The sequence below is a fragment of the Callospermophilus lateralis genome, chromosome 19, assembly GCF_048772815.1.
Source record: "Callospermophilus lateralis isolate mCalLat2 chromosome 19, mCalLat2.hap1, whole genome shotgun sequence".
In the NCBI taxonomy this organism is placed as follows: domain Eukaryota; kingdom Metazoa; phylum Chordata; class Mammalia; order Rodentia; family Sciuridae; genus Callospermophilus; species Callospermophilus lateralis.
In genome coordinates, this window is record NC_135323.1 from 36,352,535 (window position 1) to 36,372,406 (window position 19,872).

The 19,872-nt window shown below is 42.1% G+C and overlaps 1 protein-coding gene across 1 annotated transcript; it reads left to right on the top strand.

Annotated features, from left to right (window-relative positions):
- The first annotated feature begins 14,043 nt into the window (after positions 1–14,043).
- On the top strand, positions 14,044–18,604 carry LOC143384915 (speedy protein E4-like). Its single transcript, XM_076840076.1, has 6 exons — positions 14,044–14,149; positions 14,710–14,925; positions 15,544–15,602; positions 16,188–16,273; positions 17,018–17,186; positions 18,545–18,604. The coding sequence occupies exons 1-6, from the start codon at positions 14,044–14,046 to the stop codon at positions 18,602–18,604; spliced, it is 696 nt and encodes a 231-aa protein (XP_076696191.1).
- The last annotated feature ends 1,268 nt before the right edge of the window (positions 18,605–19,872 follow it).

A 19,872-nucleotide genomic window follows, 5' to 3' on the forward strand; every position in this document is an offset into this window, starting at 1 on the left:
TTGATCCTCAGCACCACATAAAAATAAAATAAACATACTGTGTCCATCTACAACTAAAGAAAATGGAACTGAAAATGGTGGTTCAGGGTGTCAAGAATAAAGGTTGAGATAAAATTGGGATTCTAAATTGGTTTAAGCTCTAGTTAGAACTTACTCACCTTCATGTCTGAGAATTGCATCCATGAAGTCAAACAACCTCTCCTCTTTCTTCCAGATCATTGGGTGAGGAATGTGGTGCATTTTCAGCAGGATATCTCGGGGACACTGAGAGAGTCATGAGAAAGAGGGGCCTCTTGGACAGATAATCCAGGATCACCCAGAGCCATACAGTTACTGTGTCATTGTTATGGGAGCTGGGGGTACACGAGTCCATGAAGGAATGATAAAAAACCAGAGTTCTTTCTTGTTCTAGTCATTCCTCAGACATCCCTAAATTTTAGTGTCCTGAATTCAGCTTTTCCCCTGTGGTATTGATATCAAGGTCCTTTTTTATATATATTTAGGTGCCACAGTATTGGACCATTTGAAGGTGTCAGGTAGTAACTAAGAATAAAATGGAATTACTTTCAAAACATTTGAACCAGAGGACTAGCGTAGATAATTTTACTACATATCATGAATTTCATTGGTTTATTTTGAACAACTTGGCCATAAAATTATTACTGTCTTTTAATAGTCTTGAGACAGTTGTTATTTTGAAAATATGCTGTTCCTAATAAATTTTCTAATGGGTGTTAAGAGTTTTTTTTTATAGGTACGTAGATATTTTCACTTTTAAGAGAGGTTTTCATCTTTTCAGCTATCATACTTACGTATCTACTATGTTTTCAGATCAGTGGTAATACCCCAAATTCTGAACAATATAAATGTTAATGTTAAATCCTCATTATTGAGTTGTGAACATTGAGCTGCCATTCTTTAATGTGCCTTGTCTCTTGACACATCTGTCATTTCAAGTTTTTTTTTAAAGAGAGAGAGAGAGAGAGAGAATTTTTTAATATTTATTATTTTTTTTATTTTAGTTTTCGGCGGACACAACATCTTTGTTTGTATGTGGTGCTGAGGATCGAACCTGGGCCGCACACATGACAGGCGAGCATGCTACCGCTTGAGTCACATCCCCAGCCCATACATCTGTCATTTTAAAGAGGGTGTAGGGGCTGGGGCTGTAGTTTAGTGGTAGAGCACCTGCCTTGCATGTGTGAGGCCCTGGGTTTGATCCTCAGCACCACATAAAAATGAATAAATAAAGATATTGTGTCCATCTACAACTAAATAAATATATTTTTTTTAAAAAAAAAGAGAGTGTGTATTTTAACAGTTCATGTGCTGGGCTGGAGATATAGCTCAGTTGGTAGAGTGCTTGCCTTGCATGCACAAGGCCTTGGGTTCAATCCCCAGCACCACCCCCCCCAAAAAAAAAAGTTCATGTGGTATGTGGACAATAAGATAACAAATAACCCAATCAACAAATAGGCCAAGGACCTAAACAGACACTTCTCAGAGGAGGACATACAATCAATCAACAAGTACATGAAAAAATGCTCACCATCTCTAGCAGTCAGAGAAATGCAAATCAAAACCACCCTAAGATACCATCTTACTCCAGTAAGATTGGCAGCCATTATGAAGTCAAACAACAACAAGTGCTGGAGAGGATGTGGGGAAAAGGGTACTCTTGTACATTGCTGGTGGGACTGCAAATTGGTTCGGCAAATTTGGAAAGCAGTATGGAGATTCCTGGGAAAGCTGGGAATGGAACCACCATTTGACCCAGCTATTGCCCTTCTCGGACTATTCCCTGAAGACCTTAAAAGAGCGTACTACAGGGATATTGCCACATCGATGTTCACAGCAGCACAATTCACAATAGCTAGACTGTGGAAACAACCCAGATGCCCTTCAATGGATGAATGGATTAAAAAAATGTGGCATCTATACACCATGGAGTATTACGCAGCACTAAAAAATGACAAAAATCATGAAATTTGCAGGGAAATGGATGGCACTAGAGCAGATTATGCTTAGTGAAGCTAGCCAATCCCTAAAAAACAAATACCAAATGTCTTCTTTGATATAATGAGAGCAACTAAGAATAGAGCAGGGAGGAAGAGCAGGAAGAAAAGATTAACATTAAACAGAGATATGAGGTGGGAGGGAAAGGGAGAGAAAAGGGGAATTGCATGGAAATGGAGGGAGACCCTCATTGTTTTACAAAATTACATATAAGAGGTTGTGAGGGGAATGGGAAAATAAACAAGGAGAGAAATGAATTACAGTAGATGGGATAGAGAGAGAAGATGGGAGGGGAGGGGAGGGGGGATAGTAGAGGATAGGAAAGGTAGCAGAATACAACAGTTACTAGTATGGCATTATGTAAAAATGTGGATGTGTAACCGATGTGATTCTGCAATTTGCATTTGGGGTAAAAATGGGAGTTCATAACTCACTTGAAGCTAATGTATGAAATATGATATGTCAAAAGCTTTGTAAGGTTTTGAACAACCAATAAAAAATAAAAATAAAAACTCATTTTTGACTTCAAAAAAAAAAAAAAGAATGGGAGAGGAAAGAATAGAATTTCATTGGATTAGACAAATGGGATGGGAATGAGAATGGAGACAGAAAAAACAGTAGAATAAATCTGACATGACTTTCCTATATTCACATATGAATACATGACCAGTGTAAATCCACATTATGTACAAATATAAAATTGTGAAGTTATATTCCATGCATGTAAATGTCAAAATACAGTCTACTGTCATGCATATCTAAAAAGAAAAATAAATAAATAAATTACTATTGTTTACATTTTTTTAAAAAAAGAAAGAACATAGCATATTTCTTGGGGAAAATTAATAAAGATGAATGTCTATGCATGGGATCATGTCAGTTTAGACTGCTTCTTTGCTGTCAAATGACACTGTTATATCACAGGGTTCCAGGTAATTGACCAAATTTCTTACTTGGGAAAAAAAAAATCTTCAAGTGCTTTTCATGTTGGAAAACAACAGAGAAGGTGGCAGATCCTAAGCTGGAGACTAGAAGCAGGAAACATAGGACACTGAGGGAGGCAACTCAGGAGTAGTACAAAGAAGAAAGAAAATTCTAAGGGAACTGTATAAAAATCCTAAATCTGAAATCAAGGAGAAGTGTCTCGCAGGAGGATGCCTTCCTGGTAATGGTCCAAGGAGGGAGACGCTCAGGGGAAGGTAGAGTTTGTTAGTTGAGTCATTATTAGAGTCTTTTCTACAACCTCTACTTCCAGTTTTACATAACAGAAGGACGATCCAGAAGGTTGTGAGGAAATAGAAATACATGAAGGGAAATGAAGGGAATGGAGCAGGTTCTAAGAAGAATGAGGTGAGAGGAAGAACTAACACTCTAAACAGATAGGCATGGAGAGGAAAGAGATACTAGTGCAGTCACAACAACTGTAGAAAGGCATCTTCGGAGATGGGAGCACCAGGGAATGTGGGAGCAGTTGGGGAAAGAAGCAGTGAAGCAGCGTATCATCCAGAAGTAAAACAAAGCTAAAGAGAGGTGACAACAGAGCCAGCGATGAGAGGTGAATGGGTTAGAGAGAAAGAGAGAACAATGCTGCGGGGCTTGTAAGGATGACATTTGGAGCTTAAAACTAGATGGATACATTGAAGAGGGGGATGGTGGTTGAGGGAATGGAGCAACTGAAGAGGGAAAAGTTGCATGAAGAGAGAAGCCACTGAAAACAGGCACTGTTGTTGGGTGTGGTGATGCAAACCTGTAATCACATCGGTTTGGAAGTCTGAGGCAGTAGGATTGGAAGTTCAAGGACAGTGTCAGCAACTTACTGAGTCCTTGTCTCAAAAAATAAAGAGGGCTAGGGGTATGACTCAGTGGCAGAGCACCTCTGGGTTCAGTCTCTAATAAGAACAACCAGCAACAACAATAAACCAGATGGGCACTGTGCAAAGCAATTCTGATGCCGATAAACTGCACTGAGGTGAAGTGCTACAGATTGAGGCCACAGGCCTCATTCCACTGCCCACACTTCAGACACTAGCTGCAACCTCTGGGTTTCCAAGACCATTCATGCCATCCCAGAATGTCCTCAAGCCCAGGCTGACATGTCTCAGATCTCAAGTTCAACATGCCTGAAATCCAATTGCTATTCCTTCCTTAGCCTGTTCCTCCTCTAGCCTAATGGAATCACTCTGCAGTACTGGCCACAATCACCAAAGCAATAAGCAAGCAGATGACACGTGTTCTACTTTTATATTTCATTTCAGGAAAGTCCACAGCCTGCTACAAGAGGTATCAGCAATAGCATGACTTGGTTGTTCCCAATTTTCAGCTGGCAACCCTGAATTTCCTTTCTCCACATTAACACATTCCAGGAAAGGAGAAACACTGTCCTGAGAAGGGACAGCTAGCTCACCTGGAAACTAATTTTTAATGTGCATCTTCTAAGTTCACAAAAACTCCCACCAGCACTATAACTGCTTCCTTTTAGATTCATCACCTCTACAATAAGATGCTGATGGTCCCAATCACATACTGTACCATCAGCAGGAAGCAGGGGCTCCGTGGAAAGAACTTAATGCAGTTTTGTGAATACCACACTTATCAGTGGTGTCTATTCCTGGCTTATCACTTTCCAAATTAGTACAGCAAATAAAACACAAGTAAGTCAAAGATTTTCCTTCTCCCCGGGCTCATCTCCAATCTTATTCCTCCCATCAAAACAAAACAATCCTCTTTTGACCTCAACTCCCTCCACAGCTACTGACTAATTCCTCTTTTCCTATTGGGTCAACATTTGTTTAAAAATTTATACACAGATGAAATTCAATTCTTTCACTCTCTTTTAAACCCTTCCAGATCCAGCTAAACAAATCTTCAAGGAGTCCCAGGACTGAATCCCATGGCCAGTTCTGTTCTTGGGCTTGACTATGAACAGCATTTGATACAGTTCCTCCTCCAACCCCCAGATCTTTTAATTTCCTTAGCTCCTGAAACTTCATGCCTTCTGGTCCTCATTCTGGCCTCACTACCAGCCCCACCCAGTCCCTCCTTCTGTAGCAGACTTTGCACATGGAAGAGTCCTGGGTTCACCCACTTACCCAACACAGCTTTCCATGCTGATTTCCAGTGCAGGCTGTCTACTGAAGTCCCAACACAAGCCCTGCCCTCTTGCTATCTCTGCTTTAACTCATGCTAACAGCACCAATTCAAAATGGCTAAAACTCAATTCTGTCTTTTTCTTAAATTTGATTTTTCACCATCTCCCCACTCCCAATTTAATTATAACCTAGTTTTCCTGGTCACTCAGGGAGCCTCTGAAGAGCTTTCCACATGGGGGCAGCATGATCAAATTATGGTTTTAGGAGAAATACTCAAGGCAGAAAATGCACTTGAGCCAGTGAAGCAAAGAAGTAGCAGCAGAGAAAGGGAGTTTCTGCAAGAGTCCAAAGAAACAAAAACAACCCCCAAAACTGTAATAATGGTAACAAGGAGAGAGTAAGGGGAAAGGATAACTTTGAATGTAACACCAGCAAACTTGAGTAACTGCTTGTGACAACAGCAAATGGAAGAGCTTAGAAGGATCCCCCTTTTCTGGACAGGCTCATAGGCTGCATCAATGAATAAATAGGGGCAAGAGCAGAAGGCATAGATGGGCCAACAAAAACAATTTGAGATCTATTGTATTTATTAGCTTGAGGTGTCCTCTGGACATACCCCAGGGAGAGGCTCAGCAGCTGGCTGGACAAAGGAATCTGATCCCCATAGGGGATTGACATAGACTTGGGGTTAAAGCACAGGACAGTGAGATCAAACAGGAATAAGGAGAGACTTGAGCTAAAGGCAGAAGAACTCCTCAGATTCACAAAGAGGGCAACAAGACAAATGGGGGACAGAAAATGACAGGGGAGACTGCAGAATGTCTAAGACAACAATGGGCAATTAGCCCTGGGTGTGCATGTTAGAAATACCCAGTGTACATTAGGTCATGGGCAACCTTCACTAGAACAGGATGAGGGAAGTGGCAGGCACAGAATGGAGACCGTGGGAGGCAGGATAAAATGGGAATGGGAAATGAGGACCCCTCTGCCAGGGATTTCTACTGCACTGTCTGCTGTGCAACCCAGACCAACCTGCAGAAAGAACTGCTTAGACTCTCACTTAAGAGAGAAGCCATTCCTCCATCCGATCCAGGACTTATCCTGCATGGAGCAACAAAACCAATATTTTAGTCACCACAAAGATCATGGGTGCTGAGTCCTTCCTGGACATTATGCTGTCTACCCAGAGGACAGACAAGTAAGGTATCCGTGGCAGTGGCTTGTTGGTTGTTATTTAGGAAGGCTATTCCTAATCACATCAAAGAAATATTTAAAATCCAAAAGAAAGGAACATTCCCACTTACGGTCAATGTAAGTCAAGGAATGTATAATATTAATAATTACTTGCTATGAATGCCAAAAAATAGGAGACACACATGTACTCAGGTTTTAGGGATGCTTTAAGGATCATGCTGTTCTACACACATGAACAAGACAAAGTCATTGGTTGTTGATCACTACACTGTTTTGAACATATTTTAGACTATTTATTTGCCTCCTAAGGGGTAAACTGTAAGCAAAAGTAGAGAATAAACACATGAATAGAAAAACTCACCAGGGATTTACTCATTTTCTGATGCTCTTGGAAAACATGGAAGATGTGGAAGCAGGTGCAGACCTGGGGATTGAAAATGCAAGCAGTGTGGTTATGAGTCATCTGGCCTGCCATGGTAGCGACCTACTGCATAAAAACCTACCCAGAAACCTCCTCCTGGGAGGCTGTCCCATTAGGCCTTCCCCACCCACATGTTGGTAGCAGTGAACAAGTGGGTGTGAGTCTCATGGTGAATGAACTTCAAATCCAAATGAAAACATCTGCCATCATTTAAATGTCAGCTAAAAAAGGAATTCTGCTCTACAGCACTCATCTGTTTTCTAATTGTAGAAACTTTGGCTCTGATGAAAGGGGTATTTTTTAAAATATTTCTTTTAGTTGTAGATAGACAAAATGCCTTTATTTTGTTTATTTATTTTTATGTAGTGTTGAGGATGGAACCCAGTGCCTCATACTTAGGAGGCAAGCAGCTCTGCCACTGGGCCACAGTCCCAGCCAGAAAGGGGTATTTTATTAAGAAACTTACTGTGACTTAAATGTAATACAGGGGAAGACATAACTGGCCAGAAAGTGCCCACAAACCAACCGGAGACCTTGTTGAACCACTCCCATCTCAGACCCAAGGTCTTCCTCCATCAAAGGAGGCAGAAAGAGACTTTTCCTTCACTAAGCTGCATGACTCTGCAAGGGCAGGCCTCAGCGGGAGTCAAAGAACTGAGGTGCAGATGGAGACTGTCACACAATGGGAGACACTGGAGGTCCCGAGGAAGAAGGGAAAAGGAGCAAGAACGGAGGAGAGAGGCAGAAGTCTCACGGAGGACAGGAGGACAGTGTCCCCTCCTCCCCAGCACAAGGTGACCTTACAGATGTACCCATGGAGCACCCAAGGCAGCGCATCTGGTCCTACCAACAACCCGACCCCATCCTGAAGCCAGTAAACCCTATCCTGCTTCACGCCATAACGTCCCGCCACGCGGTTCCTGCACCCACTACCTGCACCCGCTGGGATTGCGCAGCTATGGCCCTTCAGGGGTCAGGGATGACTGGGGCGAAGGTTTCTGCAGCCGGTCTTTGCTGCTCTGGACGGATCTGGGTGCAGATGATTCCGAGGGCCGTTATTACGGGTCCAGAGGAGAACTAGCGGTTCCTGGGGCCGTTATTGCTCCCGAGGGGGCCGATGCCACTGCTGTTCCCAGGCCTCCGACCTCCCCTCGCCAAACAGGTGTGCTCCAAGGGCCCAGGCCGCGCCTCCCTCCAGGTCCCAGATCCTCCTGCTCGACTCAGCATCCTGAGTCATGCCGGCTGCCCAGGGAGCTAGCCCTGCCGCCCTCCGCCCAGGCTCCATTCCTTATATTGTGGTTTTTGTTTTTTGTTTTTACTGAGCTCTTGCATGACTTATTTGGTGTTACCATCCGAAATAAATATTTTATTAAATACAGAATGAATTGTCTCTCTTACAAATTGACCTTTTGAACATCCCATGTTGAGGTTTGTTTTTCATTGGGCAGCAAAAGCTCTATAGGACTGCAAACATTTCACTCAACAATCTGTAAAACTTTATGTATTTTGTGGAAAAAAATATAATTCTGGATTCCAGATTTTGCCATTATATTGATTTGTGATATTGTTTTGATTTATGTAAAAATATGTGACTCGAAAGTATATGACTTTGGGGCTGGGGCTGGGGCTTAGTGATAGAGTGGGTGCCTAGCATGTGTGGGGCACTGGGTTCAATCCTCAGCACCACATAGAAACAAATAAATAAACAGAGGTATTGTGTCCATCTAAAACTGAAAAAAAATTTTTTAAATGTTTATGACTTAGTTTTTATGTGATGCATCATCAATATGAAATGTTGGACACTAACAGTGCTTACCACAAGGAGGATGTAGTATTTTTGTTTCCTGCATTAAAATGTCTGGAGGAAGGGAGCCGGATGCATTGTATGTTCAATTAGTGTGGGTCATAATGTCTTTATAAATTGGCAGTATAATTGCATAGTTTAACCCTCGTTTTATTTTCCCCTCTTGCTTCATGGTTTTTGCTTTGTGTAGCAGTCTGTCTTCCCAGCATCCTAGTCTCGGTTTAGTGGCTGTGGTCTGAAAGGTGGGAATCTCTTTTGTCTTAGCCATCATAAATGGGATGTGCTTTCTCAAGGTGGTTTGGGTTTGCATCAACTTTGTCTCCCCCTTGCAGGGAAGTTGTCCACTCTGACATACTAAATCAACTCTTGATTAACTTTGATTGACTTTTTCATTTTTCTAACATATAATCCATTTTCCAAACAAGCTGGTAAATATTCCCTTTTATTCTCAAGCTTGAACTCTATCTTGTAACATAATGTACATCCCTATGCACAGTTCTGTTGTTAAGATATGAATGAACTGGCACTTATTTGTGGTCCTTTTTCTGTCTAATTAGTTATACATGACAGCAGAATGCATTTTGATTCATGATAAACAAATGAAGCACAACTTTGCATTTCTCTGGTTGTACACTATGAAGAGTCCCACCATATGTGCAATCACTTATGTACCTGGGGTAATGATGTTCATCACATTCCACCATCTTTTCTGCCTCCAAACCCTTCTTCCCTCCCTCCCCTTTGCCCAATTAAAGTTCCCCCATTCTCCCCATGCCTCCCCACCATTATGGGTTAGCATCTACTTATCAGAGAGAACATTCAGCCTTTGTTTGGGGGTATTGGACTACTTCACTTAACATGATGTTCTCCAACTCCATCCACTTTTAAAAAATATTTATTTTTTAGTTGTAGTTAGACACAATATCTTTATTTAATTTATTTATATGTGGTGCTGAGGATCAAACCCAGGGCCTCCCATATGCAAGAAGAGTGCTCTACTGCTGAGCCACAACCCCAGCCCTCCAACTCCATCCATTTACCTGCAAATGCCATATTTTCATTCTCTTTTATTGCTGAGTAATATCTATTATACACAAACACACACACACACACACACACACACACACACACACACCACAGTTTCTTTATCCATTAATCTGTTGAAGGGAATCTAGGTTGGTTCTACAGTTTTGCTATTATGAATTGAGCTGCTATGAACATTGATGTGGCTGTGTCACTATAGTATGCTGATTTTAAGTCCTTTGGGTATAGACCGAGGAATGGGATAGTTGAGTCAAATGGTGGTTCCATTCCAAGTTTTCTTAGGAATCTCCATACTGCTTTCCATAGTGGTTGCACCAATTTGCAGTCCTACCAGTAATGTATGAGTGTACCCTTTCTCCCATGTATGTGTTCCTACGTCCCTTCGTGGTAGATGGTCACTCGGCTACTTTGTCGCGGTGGGTAGAGACGCAGAATCAACACACAGACTCCGGGAGCTGGTCGTCGTCCAGTAGCTCAGTTTATTTTTGGAATGCACACAACTGTTATAGGGTTTGAGTGGAGCGTGCCTGTCAATCATTCATAAGCAAGACAACATCCATAAGCCAATCATCTTCTGCCTAATGTAACCACACTGTGAGGAAACTCTAAATATTGCTGTTGTGGCGGAAAGCAATCTGGAAGGGTCTTTGGCCCTTACTGAGTCAGGGGTTTCATGCCCTGAAGCCCCTGACTCTTGTTTTCCTGGCCTGGTAGTTTGGCAACATTAACCACAAGTGCTGAGTATATGGTTTCACCCACCCTTCAGGCCCTCCTGTCAGGCCTGAACGAACGTGGATATTTCAAGCACTTCAGAGCTGCTCGGAGCTGCTAGCTGTGGCTGAAAGTTATTCCAACCCCACATCCTTGCCAACACTTATTATTGCTTGTATTCTGTATAATTGCCATTCTGACTGGAGTGAGATGAAATCCTACATTAGTTTTGATTTGCATTTCTCTAATCACTAGAGAAGTTGAACATTTTTTCCATATATTTGTTGATTGATTGTATATCTTCTTCTGAGAAGTGTCTGGTCAACTCCTTAGCCCATTTATTGATTGGGTTGTTTATTTTTTTGGTGTTAACTTTCTTGAGTTCTTTATATATCCTGGAAATTAGTGCTCTATCTGATGTGCATGTAGTAAAGATGTTCTCCCCCTCTGTGGGCTTTCTCTTCACATTATTGATTGTTTCCCTTGCTGAGAAGAAGCTTTTTAGTTTGAATTATCCCATTTATTAATTCTGGATTTTATTTCTTTCACTTTAGGAGTTTGGTTAAGGAAGTCAGGACCTAATCTGACACGATGAAGATTTGGGCCTACTTTTTATTCTATTAGGTGAAGGGTCTCTGGTCTGATTCCTAGGTCCTTGATCTACTCTGAGTTTTGTGCATGGTGTGAGATAGTGGTTTAATTTCACTTTGTTGCATATGGATTTCCAGTTTTCCCAGCAACATTTGTGGAAGAGGCTGTCTTTTCTCCAATGTATGTTTTTGGTGTATTTGTATAATATGAGATAACTGTGTTTATGTGGGTTTATCTCTGTGTCTTCTATTCTGTACCATGGGTCTACAAGGCTATTTTGGTGCCAATACCATGCCGACTTTGTTACTACAGCTCCGTAGTACAGTTTAAGGCCCCCTTCTTCACTCGGGCACTTATTTTTGTGATTTTTTAATGGCACTTAGTTTTTATTTGTTTTTCTTACCTACAGTTGTCACATAGTTCTATTCATGCCTCTACATTTTGCTATTAGTATTTATATTTCAGATAATTTTCATATACTTTGCCAAATTCTCTCCAAAGGAACCCACTGATAAAATCATAAGACTGTAGTTTGTATCTCTTGAGCAAAACTAATATTTGTCTAACTGATCTCAAATAGATTTGTAAAGTGGATGTAAGCTTTTGAACTTCAGTTAGCCAGCTTCCTAAGCCTGGATTCTAAATTTCATTGGACTTGCCTCATGTGGGAAATGGACGGATCTTCCTTAGGTTTAAGTAAAAATCAAACAATGGAGAATTAGATTGGTTAGAATCTATTATCTCTGCAGAATGTTGTCTGATTGCTGTGTAGTCACCTACTTTTCCTAGCTATAGCACTGTCAAAGAGCAGCAGCAGATTTAAGACCACCACTCCATTTATATGCTTTGTAAAAAAGAAATCAAGAAAAATGACATGTCACTTAATAGATTTAAAAGTATTTTCACACCTGGAAAACTCATACTGAATAAGAGACACAGCATACATGCACAGTTGTAGACATGAAGTCCCAGCAGCTCACCCCAATAAGAGTACAGTGTGAAAACAGAACTATTTTTAACATACCTCATTTTGTCCACTAGCATCATAAAATACTGGTTTGCATATATTTGCACACAATAACAGATATCTTCTAGCCCGTCTCAGTGAGATAATTTGGGCTGATTGATAGGTAACACTTGAAAAATAAAGCAATTCTAAATCCAAAAATCTTTCATTAATTTCCAATAATGATTTAAAATCAGAATGTGCTAGGGATAGTGGTTTGGATCTGCAGTGTCCCCTAAGGCCCATGTATTGGAGGCTTGGTCGCCAGCTTGTAGTGCTACTGGAAGGTAATGAAATCTTTAGAAGGTGGGATCTAGTGTTAGGAGATGGTCAAGTCAATGAGGATGTGCCCTTGAGGAGAGATTGGAACATGGGCCCCTTCCTGTTTCTCTCTTTCCTTCTTGACTGCCATGAGGTCAACAGACCTCCTATGCTTTATGTTCTAACCATGAGAATCTGGGCACCCACAGGCCTTCAGCAACAGGACAAGCAACCCGAGACTGAAACCTCTGGGATCATGAGCCAAAATAAACCTTTCCTCCTTCTAAGTGGATTATTTCAGTATTTTGCCACAAAAGACTGACCAATACATTAGGTTATGCCATGGAAACATCTCAGACATCTCAGTGACTTCAAACAAGAAAGGTATTGTCCTGCACATAGCATGTCCTCAGTGGATGTGCAGGCAGCCTGTCATTGGGTCCTGGAGGCACACAGGCTGGTGAAATGGCCGCCATCTCCAAGCTAGGTAGTGGTTACACCAGAGAGAAAAGAGGCCTTTCTGTGCATCTCATATTAGAAACACTCTGCACTAAAGTAAGAAAGATGTTATTGACTCTATAGCTGGGGAATATAGACTGCTAGAGCACAGAGGGGGGTGGAGAATACTTGGTGGGGAGTTTGGGATTTCCCCCTATATGCTAGCCCATGCCTTTATATATACAATCATGTCAGTCCTTGAATTTCCCTTGAATTTACCATGATCTAAAACATTAACACAGGGGCTGGGGTTGTGGCTCAGCAGTAGAACGCTTGTCTCGCACGTGCGGGGCCCTGGGTTGGATCTTCAGCAACACATACAAAAATAAACAAGTGAAAAAGGGTGTTGTGTCCAACTACAACTAAAAAATAAATATTAAATAAATAAAATATTAACACAGACTTGAATTAAACTGTCATCGTTTTGTAGATAACCACATCCATCTTCAGGCCATGTAGTCTGATACTGTGTGCCCTGCCATGGAAATATTACTTACCCAGTACTTTTTTGGGGGGGGGCAGGGATGGAATCCAGGGGCATTTGGCCACTGAGCCACATTCCCATCCCTTTTTTATATTTTTTTTAGAGACAGGATATTGCTCAGTTGTGAGGGCCTCATTTGAGATGATCCATGGACTCCCAGAAAGTGTCGACACTCTGCAAAGACTGTGAACATGCATAGAATTTTCTATGATTTTATGTCTTCATAAGGACTCTTTGAGTCAAGGATACCGAAATGCAGAGTGTGTATTCCCAGGGCAGATTTCAGAAAACGGTGGCCAGTGGCATGTAGCCAATTAGATTTGCTAAACTGACTGTTTCCATTTAACTTTTTCAAGTGATAATTCAGTGTACGTGGGTTCTTTTGTACATACTGAGCTCCTTCTTGGGAGGTCATGTCATTTCTGCCCCCCCACTTCTTCCTTGCCATACTCCTTAATCTCCCACTGCACTGAGCTCTGAAATGGAAATGCCCAGAGGTTGGGTATCTAACATGTGTTATGTTGAGAATGGAGAGAAGAACTCATGTCTAGAGAGAAGTGAAAAAGGGGTCAGAGACAAAGTGGACAGAGTTTGGATCAGTAGCAGCAGAGACCACGTCCTCTAGAACTCTAGGACAGGTGCACATACCAGTCTGACAGTTACAGGTGTTTTCCTTCAAACTAGTTGTCAGGTTGGAATGAGCGATGACATCAGAGGCTTCCAACCTTCCTGATTGGAAGGGACAGACTCTGTGGACCACTGGCAGTGCAGTGGGCAACAGTTTGTCCTCAGCACTGTTCTTCACCTGGTTTCTCCCGTTTGGAGAAGAGCAGACAGACTCCTATTCAACCAAATTCTGGAAGAAGGCTTTGCCTTAGTAAGAATCTAGGTTTTGTAGAAGGAAGACAGAGTATTGGAGAACTTATGGCGGATCAACAAATCTCCCAGTCTGGGCAATCGCCTTCCCAGCCAAGCACCTCAGAAACCCACCTGGAAGTGGTGGTAGATGATGAAGTCCCAGGTCCATCAGGTGAGGGAGCTAGAGAGAGAACTGATTTGACAGGATGACTGGTAGGAGGAAGGAAGGGGTAGAGAAGCCAGGAAAGGTAGACTAGGGAGCTCACTTGGAAGTTTGAAGTTTGCCATGGGACAAGGAAGTCCACATGGATGGAAAATCTGCAGAGAAAGGAGTTGAGTTAGAAGATGAGATCTAAGCATAGGAAGTAGGTAGAGGAGGTATAAAAAGGGCCACTCCCCCCATAGAAAAAAGTGTCCATAATGAGGAAGAGTTTTGAGGAACAGGGAGATGGGACACTGGTAAGGAGAATCAGGGGCACATGTTTATCAGCAAAGGGGAGAGATTGGACAATAGCTCAGAAGAAGGCAACAGTTGAAGGTCTGGGGTGTGGGAGGTGAACTGGGATCAGAGGATGAAAGGCTGAATTCCAAGTACAGGAGCTTGACTCTGCTTCCTTTACTCAGGTCTGTGGGTAAAACCCTGCCTCCCATGTCGGTCCTCGAAGAAGAGAGAGTGGACCTCAGAATCTGAGGACGACTCGGAGGATGATCTCCCAGGGATTTTTGATTCAGTACCCTGGGTAGAATCTGGCCTCCTGCCTGAGACCACTAGCCAAAAGAGAAAGAGAGAGTCCTCCACTGAATCTGAGGATGAGCTGGAGGATCTGGAAAGTGAGCTAAATCACCCCTGGGATGTGGAGTCACTGTGTGGCCACAAAATAAAACTCAAAAAACGGCGCATGGACTTGGTGCAACCAGAACACCATGAGGTTTTCAACAGGCTTCTAGGTAGGGAGACACCCAGGTATCGCCCTCCAATCCTGCTCTTTACACAAAGAGGGAACTAATAGCCACTGCACTTTTCCAAAGAGCCCTACTATCCCTGAGATCCCCATTCCTGGAGGACTCAGGACCCGTGAACCCTGTGAAACTCTTAGATGATGGATGATTACATCACACCTGAAAAATATCCCTGCTTGGGATCACAGAGCTTGATTCCAATTATCCTCACTGATTGCAGACATTCTGGCTTTAATAGATTTCACCCTCCCTGAGAGGTGGTTAATGGGACCATGTTCATGCTGTTGTAACTATCAAATGAAAAATGACCTAGTAACTCTGGTTCTAAGGTGGTGTATTTTGGGGTGATGATGGGCCCCCACAGTTTACTAGAAGCTCTTACTCATACAGATACCTTTCTGTTACATAAACCCTCACTCAGTTGTTTCCCTGGGGGGTCTCAGGTCCAAGAAACTTTCCCAGGAATGTTCCTGATCTCTTCCTATCCACCTCTATTGGGCAACAATCCCACACCTTCTCCAATGGAGGTCCTGTTCTCCTCTCTGCTCTCTATTCGCACTGAAGCCCCTTCTGGTTCCCAAACTAACACCAGTGTTCTGTTCACAGAGGATCCTGTTGTCAAAAGATTCCTGGCCTGGGACAAGAACCTGAGGGTGTCTGATAAGGTGAGGTTGTTCTCCACTGGGCAGTGTTCTTGCTCCAGCACAGCCTGGATGGGGAGGGCGTTCTAATCCCACAGTCCTTCCTTCTGCCTCCACGTAGAGCCAACAAAATGTGCCAAGTCCTGGCTCCTTTGTGGATTGTCACATCTCCCTTCAGGACTAGCAGTTTCCTGCAGAGAGGACAGGTGGACCTTGCTTCTTCTTGGGGTGCTTTGGGCTTCAAGCCCAAGTCCACAGTCTTGCATGGCTACCCTCTTTTGCTTGTTGCCACCTGAGGTTCTGGGCTCCTCTTCGGTTTGATCTCCCTGAGACCCCCTGTTCTCCAGCTTACCCAAGACCCTCCTCACCCAGCTGACCTACATGCCTTCCCTCAAAAGGTCCCCTCACTGATCTTACAGTGCACACATAAACCTCCTCTTCCCCAGACTGCTCCGACTGTCACAGGTCCTTCCCCAAACCAGCAGGTCTCCTTACTTGGCGGCCTTCTCTTAGGGGCACTCTGCACCCCAGACTCCCATTCCTCTGTCCCCTCTTTCCTCCTCTTCCAGGATGTGACCTCTCTGTGTGTTTTTCTTCTCTCTCCATCAGTACCTCCTGGCTATGGTCATAGCTTATTTTAGCCGGGCTGGCCTCTTCTCCTGGCAGTACCAACGAATCCACTTCTTTCTGGCCCTGTGAGTATTTGGTCTCCTTCATCTATCAGGACTCACTACCTGGGAGGGTAGAAGGGGAGCAGAGGGGCACTAACCTTTCTTTTATTCTTTTTTCTTTTCTCTTTGTCCTGTTTGCTCCGTGTACACGAGATCACAGCACTGTAGTATAGTTTGTTTTCTTTTCCACACTTCCCTAGTCAAAACAAACACACAAGCTCCCTAAAGGCCAGTTGTTAAAGATTCAAGGAAACCAAGGAAACATAAAGCCCACCTGAGAGGAGTGGAGGAAAGCATGGGCAGGCACATCCTGTCCCTGGCAGAGAGACTGGAGGTGCCACCACATCTGACTACTCTTCCTTTCTGTATCTATACCAACATTGCTCTGTTTTCTGCCTCTGGATTTCCAAGACAGATGCCCCTTCCTAGCCTGGCACAGGTCCCTCTGGTTCTTCATACAGGAGTCTTCTCAGATTTGTGGCTCTTTCTACACAACCCCTGAAAATCCTTCCAAGATGGGTCCAACCACCCCTTAGGCCTCTCCCACAACTGTGTTGCTCAATGCTTTCTAGAAAAAGGCTGGAGTCCTTCAGAAGGTGTGTGTCTGGCATCGACCTCTGGACCAAGGCATGGTCCTCTGTAACACTTAATAGGGCTGGTGCAGTCCTGTCTGAAGATGGTCCTCTGGGAGTCCGTTTTGGGAAGCTGACTCCAAGGGGAGGTCCTTCTTGGTTGTGCCTCTAAAGAGCAACCTGGTTTCTTTCCCAGCTACCTGGCCAATGACATGGAGGAGGACAACCAGGCTCCTAAACAAGACATCTTTCATTTCCTCTATGGGAAGAGCTACGCCCAGCGTCCCCTGTTCCACAAACTGCGCTATCAGTTCATCTGCTCCATGGGCTGGAACACTCGGGTTTCCAAGGAGGAGTGTGAGGAGGTGGGTGGTGCTGTGTGTGCTTGTGGGGGGAGAGGGATGGGCTGACTGGAGAGACACAGGAAGGTGGGTGGCTGCAGGTGGCTCTGGGTAGGAGAAAACTGTGGAGGTTGTGCGTGGAGGGAAGGACTTCCCAGCCAGTATCCTAAGCGTGTATCTCAATTTACTGTATAACATCTAACAAAAACTTGGTGAAAATTTACCAGATATACATAAGTGATTCAATAAAAGAAAGTCCCAATTCAAGAAAATGAATTTTATATCTGAAGAAAAAGTAAAGTATATTAAAAATGTAAAGCCAAGTCCAATTTCTATGCAATAAGGGAAGTATAGTTTTAAGCAGATTTAAGTGACTTTTTTTTTTAGTATAAATTTCAGCAGATTTAAGAGATTTTTAGACATATATCTTTGGTCTTTAATATATATTTATGTATAGATACATCTAACAATTGTAAACTATGATTTATTTTAAAGGAAGTGGATAAATGAGGTGAAAGGAATCTTTATACCAGATTAAAATTATTCACAAAGTGTAACATTTTATGGTGAAATATTTTTTCATTTGTCGAATCTTTGGACAATTAATTAATACTTTGGAGCTAACTAGAATTAGTTTAATTATTTTTCTGAAACTCTGGGATGTACTCTTTTGTTTTAAACAAAAATCATCCAAAACTATGTATATGCCAGGCTTATAATTATGCAGAAACTGTAATAGGGTTTCAATGATTAAAGATGCATCTAACCATGTAACTAAGTTGTTTTGATGGACCCAAGCAGAAACATCACTAACATTAAACCATTATTTTACTCAAATCAGAGACAATGATAAAGCTTGTCTCTTAATAAATACAACTTTTAAAATTTTATTAGATGGGACACCCAAAGGATTGTATCTGCCAAAGCATTTACAAAATTTTCTACACTGTTAGCATAATTTACTTATCTAATATAAAATAGGAAAGTTATTCAATTTTTATTTGAAAGAAAGCTGAAAATATGATGTCCCATGCCTTATATTTTATATAATATGCTCCTCATAAGTGTCGTCCATGTTAGTAATAGCTGATATAATGTTGTGATATCCATATATGGCTACTTCATTTGTCACCAGGCTAAATAAATCTAATAATTACACCTTGCTATGTCACCTCCTTTGTAACTGAGGAAACTTAGTTAATAGAATCAAGCCTCTCAACATTGTAGTTTTAGATATTTGTACAATGTTGAATCATGGTGACTAGAAAGTCCTAATCAAGGTGAAGTAATTTTAAGGAATGGGAAAATAAATTAACCATAACTTCAAAACCCTCAATATCCTGTAAAGTCATCAGCTTTGGTGGGGGCTCTTTTCTTTCCAGATTCAAGCTTATGATCCGGAGCTCTGGGTGTGGGGCCGGGATCGCACCCTCCTTGCCTAGAAGTCCTGGAACTATGGAGGCCTGAGGGGAGGGACAAAATTCTGTATCCCTGGCTTGATGACAGACAGAGTCAGTGATTGTCTATTCAGGATGCTCAAGGACCTAACTTCTTGATCCAGTCCTGTCCACCTCCACCCACAGCTACCCTCTGTAGATGGTGAAACCGCCTGAATCTCCAAGTCAGCTTCATGGTCTCAAATCCCAACCATTCAGATGACCCCCTGGAGGTATGCTGGGTGCTCTGAGGCTACTCAGCCAGACCTGAGAGAGAACAGTTTATTACACAGGATGTGTAAAAATCCTTAACCCACAGCAATTGTGCCCACATTCAGCTTTGATGAATGGTTGATCTTGGTCTAAAGTTAATATCCTTTAGCCACGAATCTCTCTCTCCCTCTGTAAATTCTCTTTTTAACCTCTCCTTTTAATTCATCTTGGGTCACGTATCCCTTAAGGATACCAAGCATGGAGATGATTTTTTTTTATAGGATTGTCACAGTTTTAGTAAATACAATAAATGTTATTTATTTTGAACTATGTTTATTTTCAAGAGTCTTAAGATAGATATTGTTTGGAAAATTGTTTTTCCTTATTAGTTTTATGATGAGTGTTATAATAGGTTTATGTACATAAACATTTCTTTGGAATTTTTATCTTTCACTGTTTTATCTACTAATTTTATATCTCAGTGTTATTTTCCCATAGTATTATAAATATAAAGTTTTTATTTGAAGTTCCATCATCATTATTGTGAATATTGAGCTGCTGTTATTTAACTTGCCTTGACATGTTTTTCTGTCATTTTAAAGTATGTATTGTAAAGACCACATGTGCTATGTGCTTTTGTTTTGTACTATGTGCTTTGGAAGAGCATAGCACAGTGCATTGTGTGGAAACTGAATAAAGTTGAAAAACTTCTTACATTAATGATGCATTTGATCATGTCATTCTGCATTGTTTGATTTTTGTCAAATGATACTGTGGTTTAACAGGGTTGTTGTTAATTGACCAAATTTCTTACCTGTGGAGGAAAACACCTCAATTATTTTTCATCTTGGAAAACAAGAGAGAAGGTTGCAGAACTTTCAAACTAGAGACTGGAAGCAGGAAACACAGGGAGGACATTGAGAAAGACAACACAGGAAGAGTGAAAGAAAATTCTGGGAGAGCTGTATAACAATCTTAAATGCAAAATCAAAGAGAGGCATCTCAACAGGAGATGCCTTCATGGTAATGGTCCAAGTACGGGGGACACACAGGGAATGGTA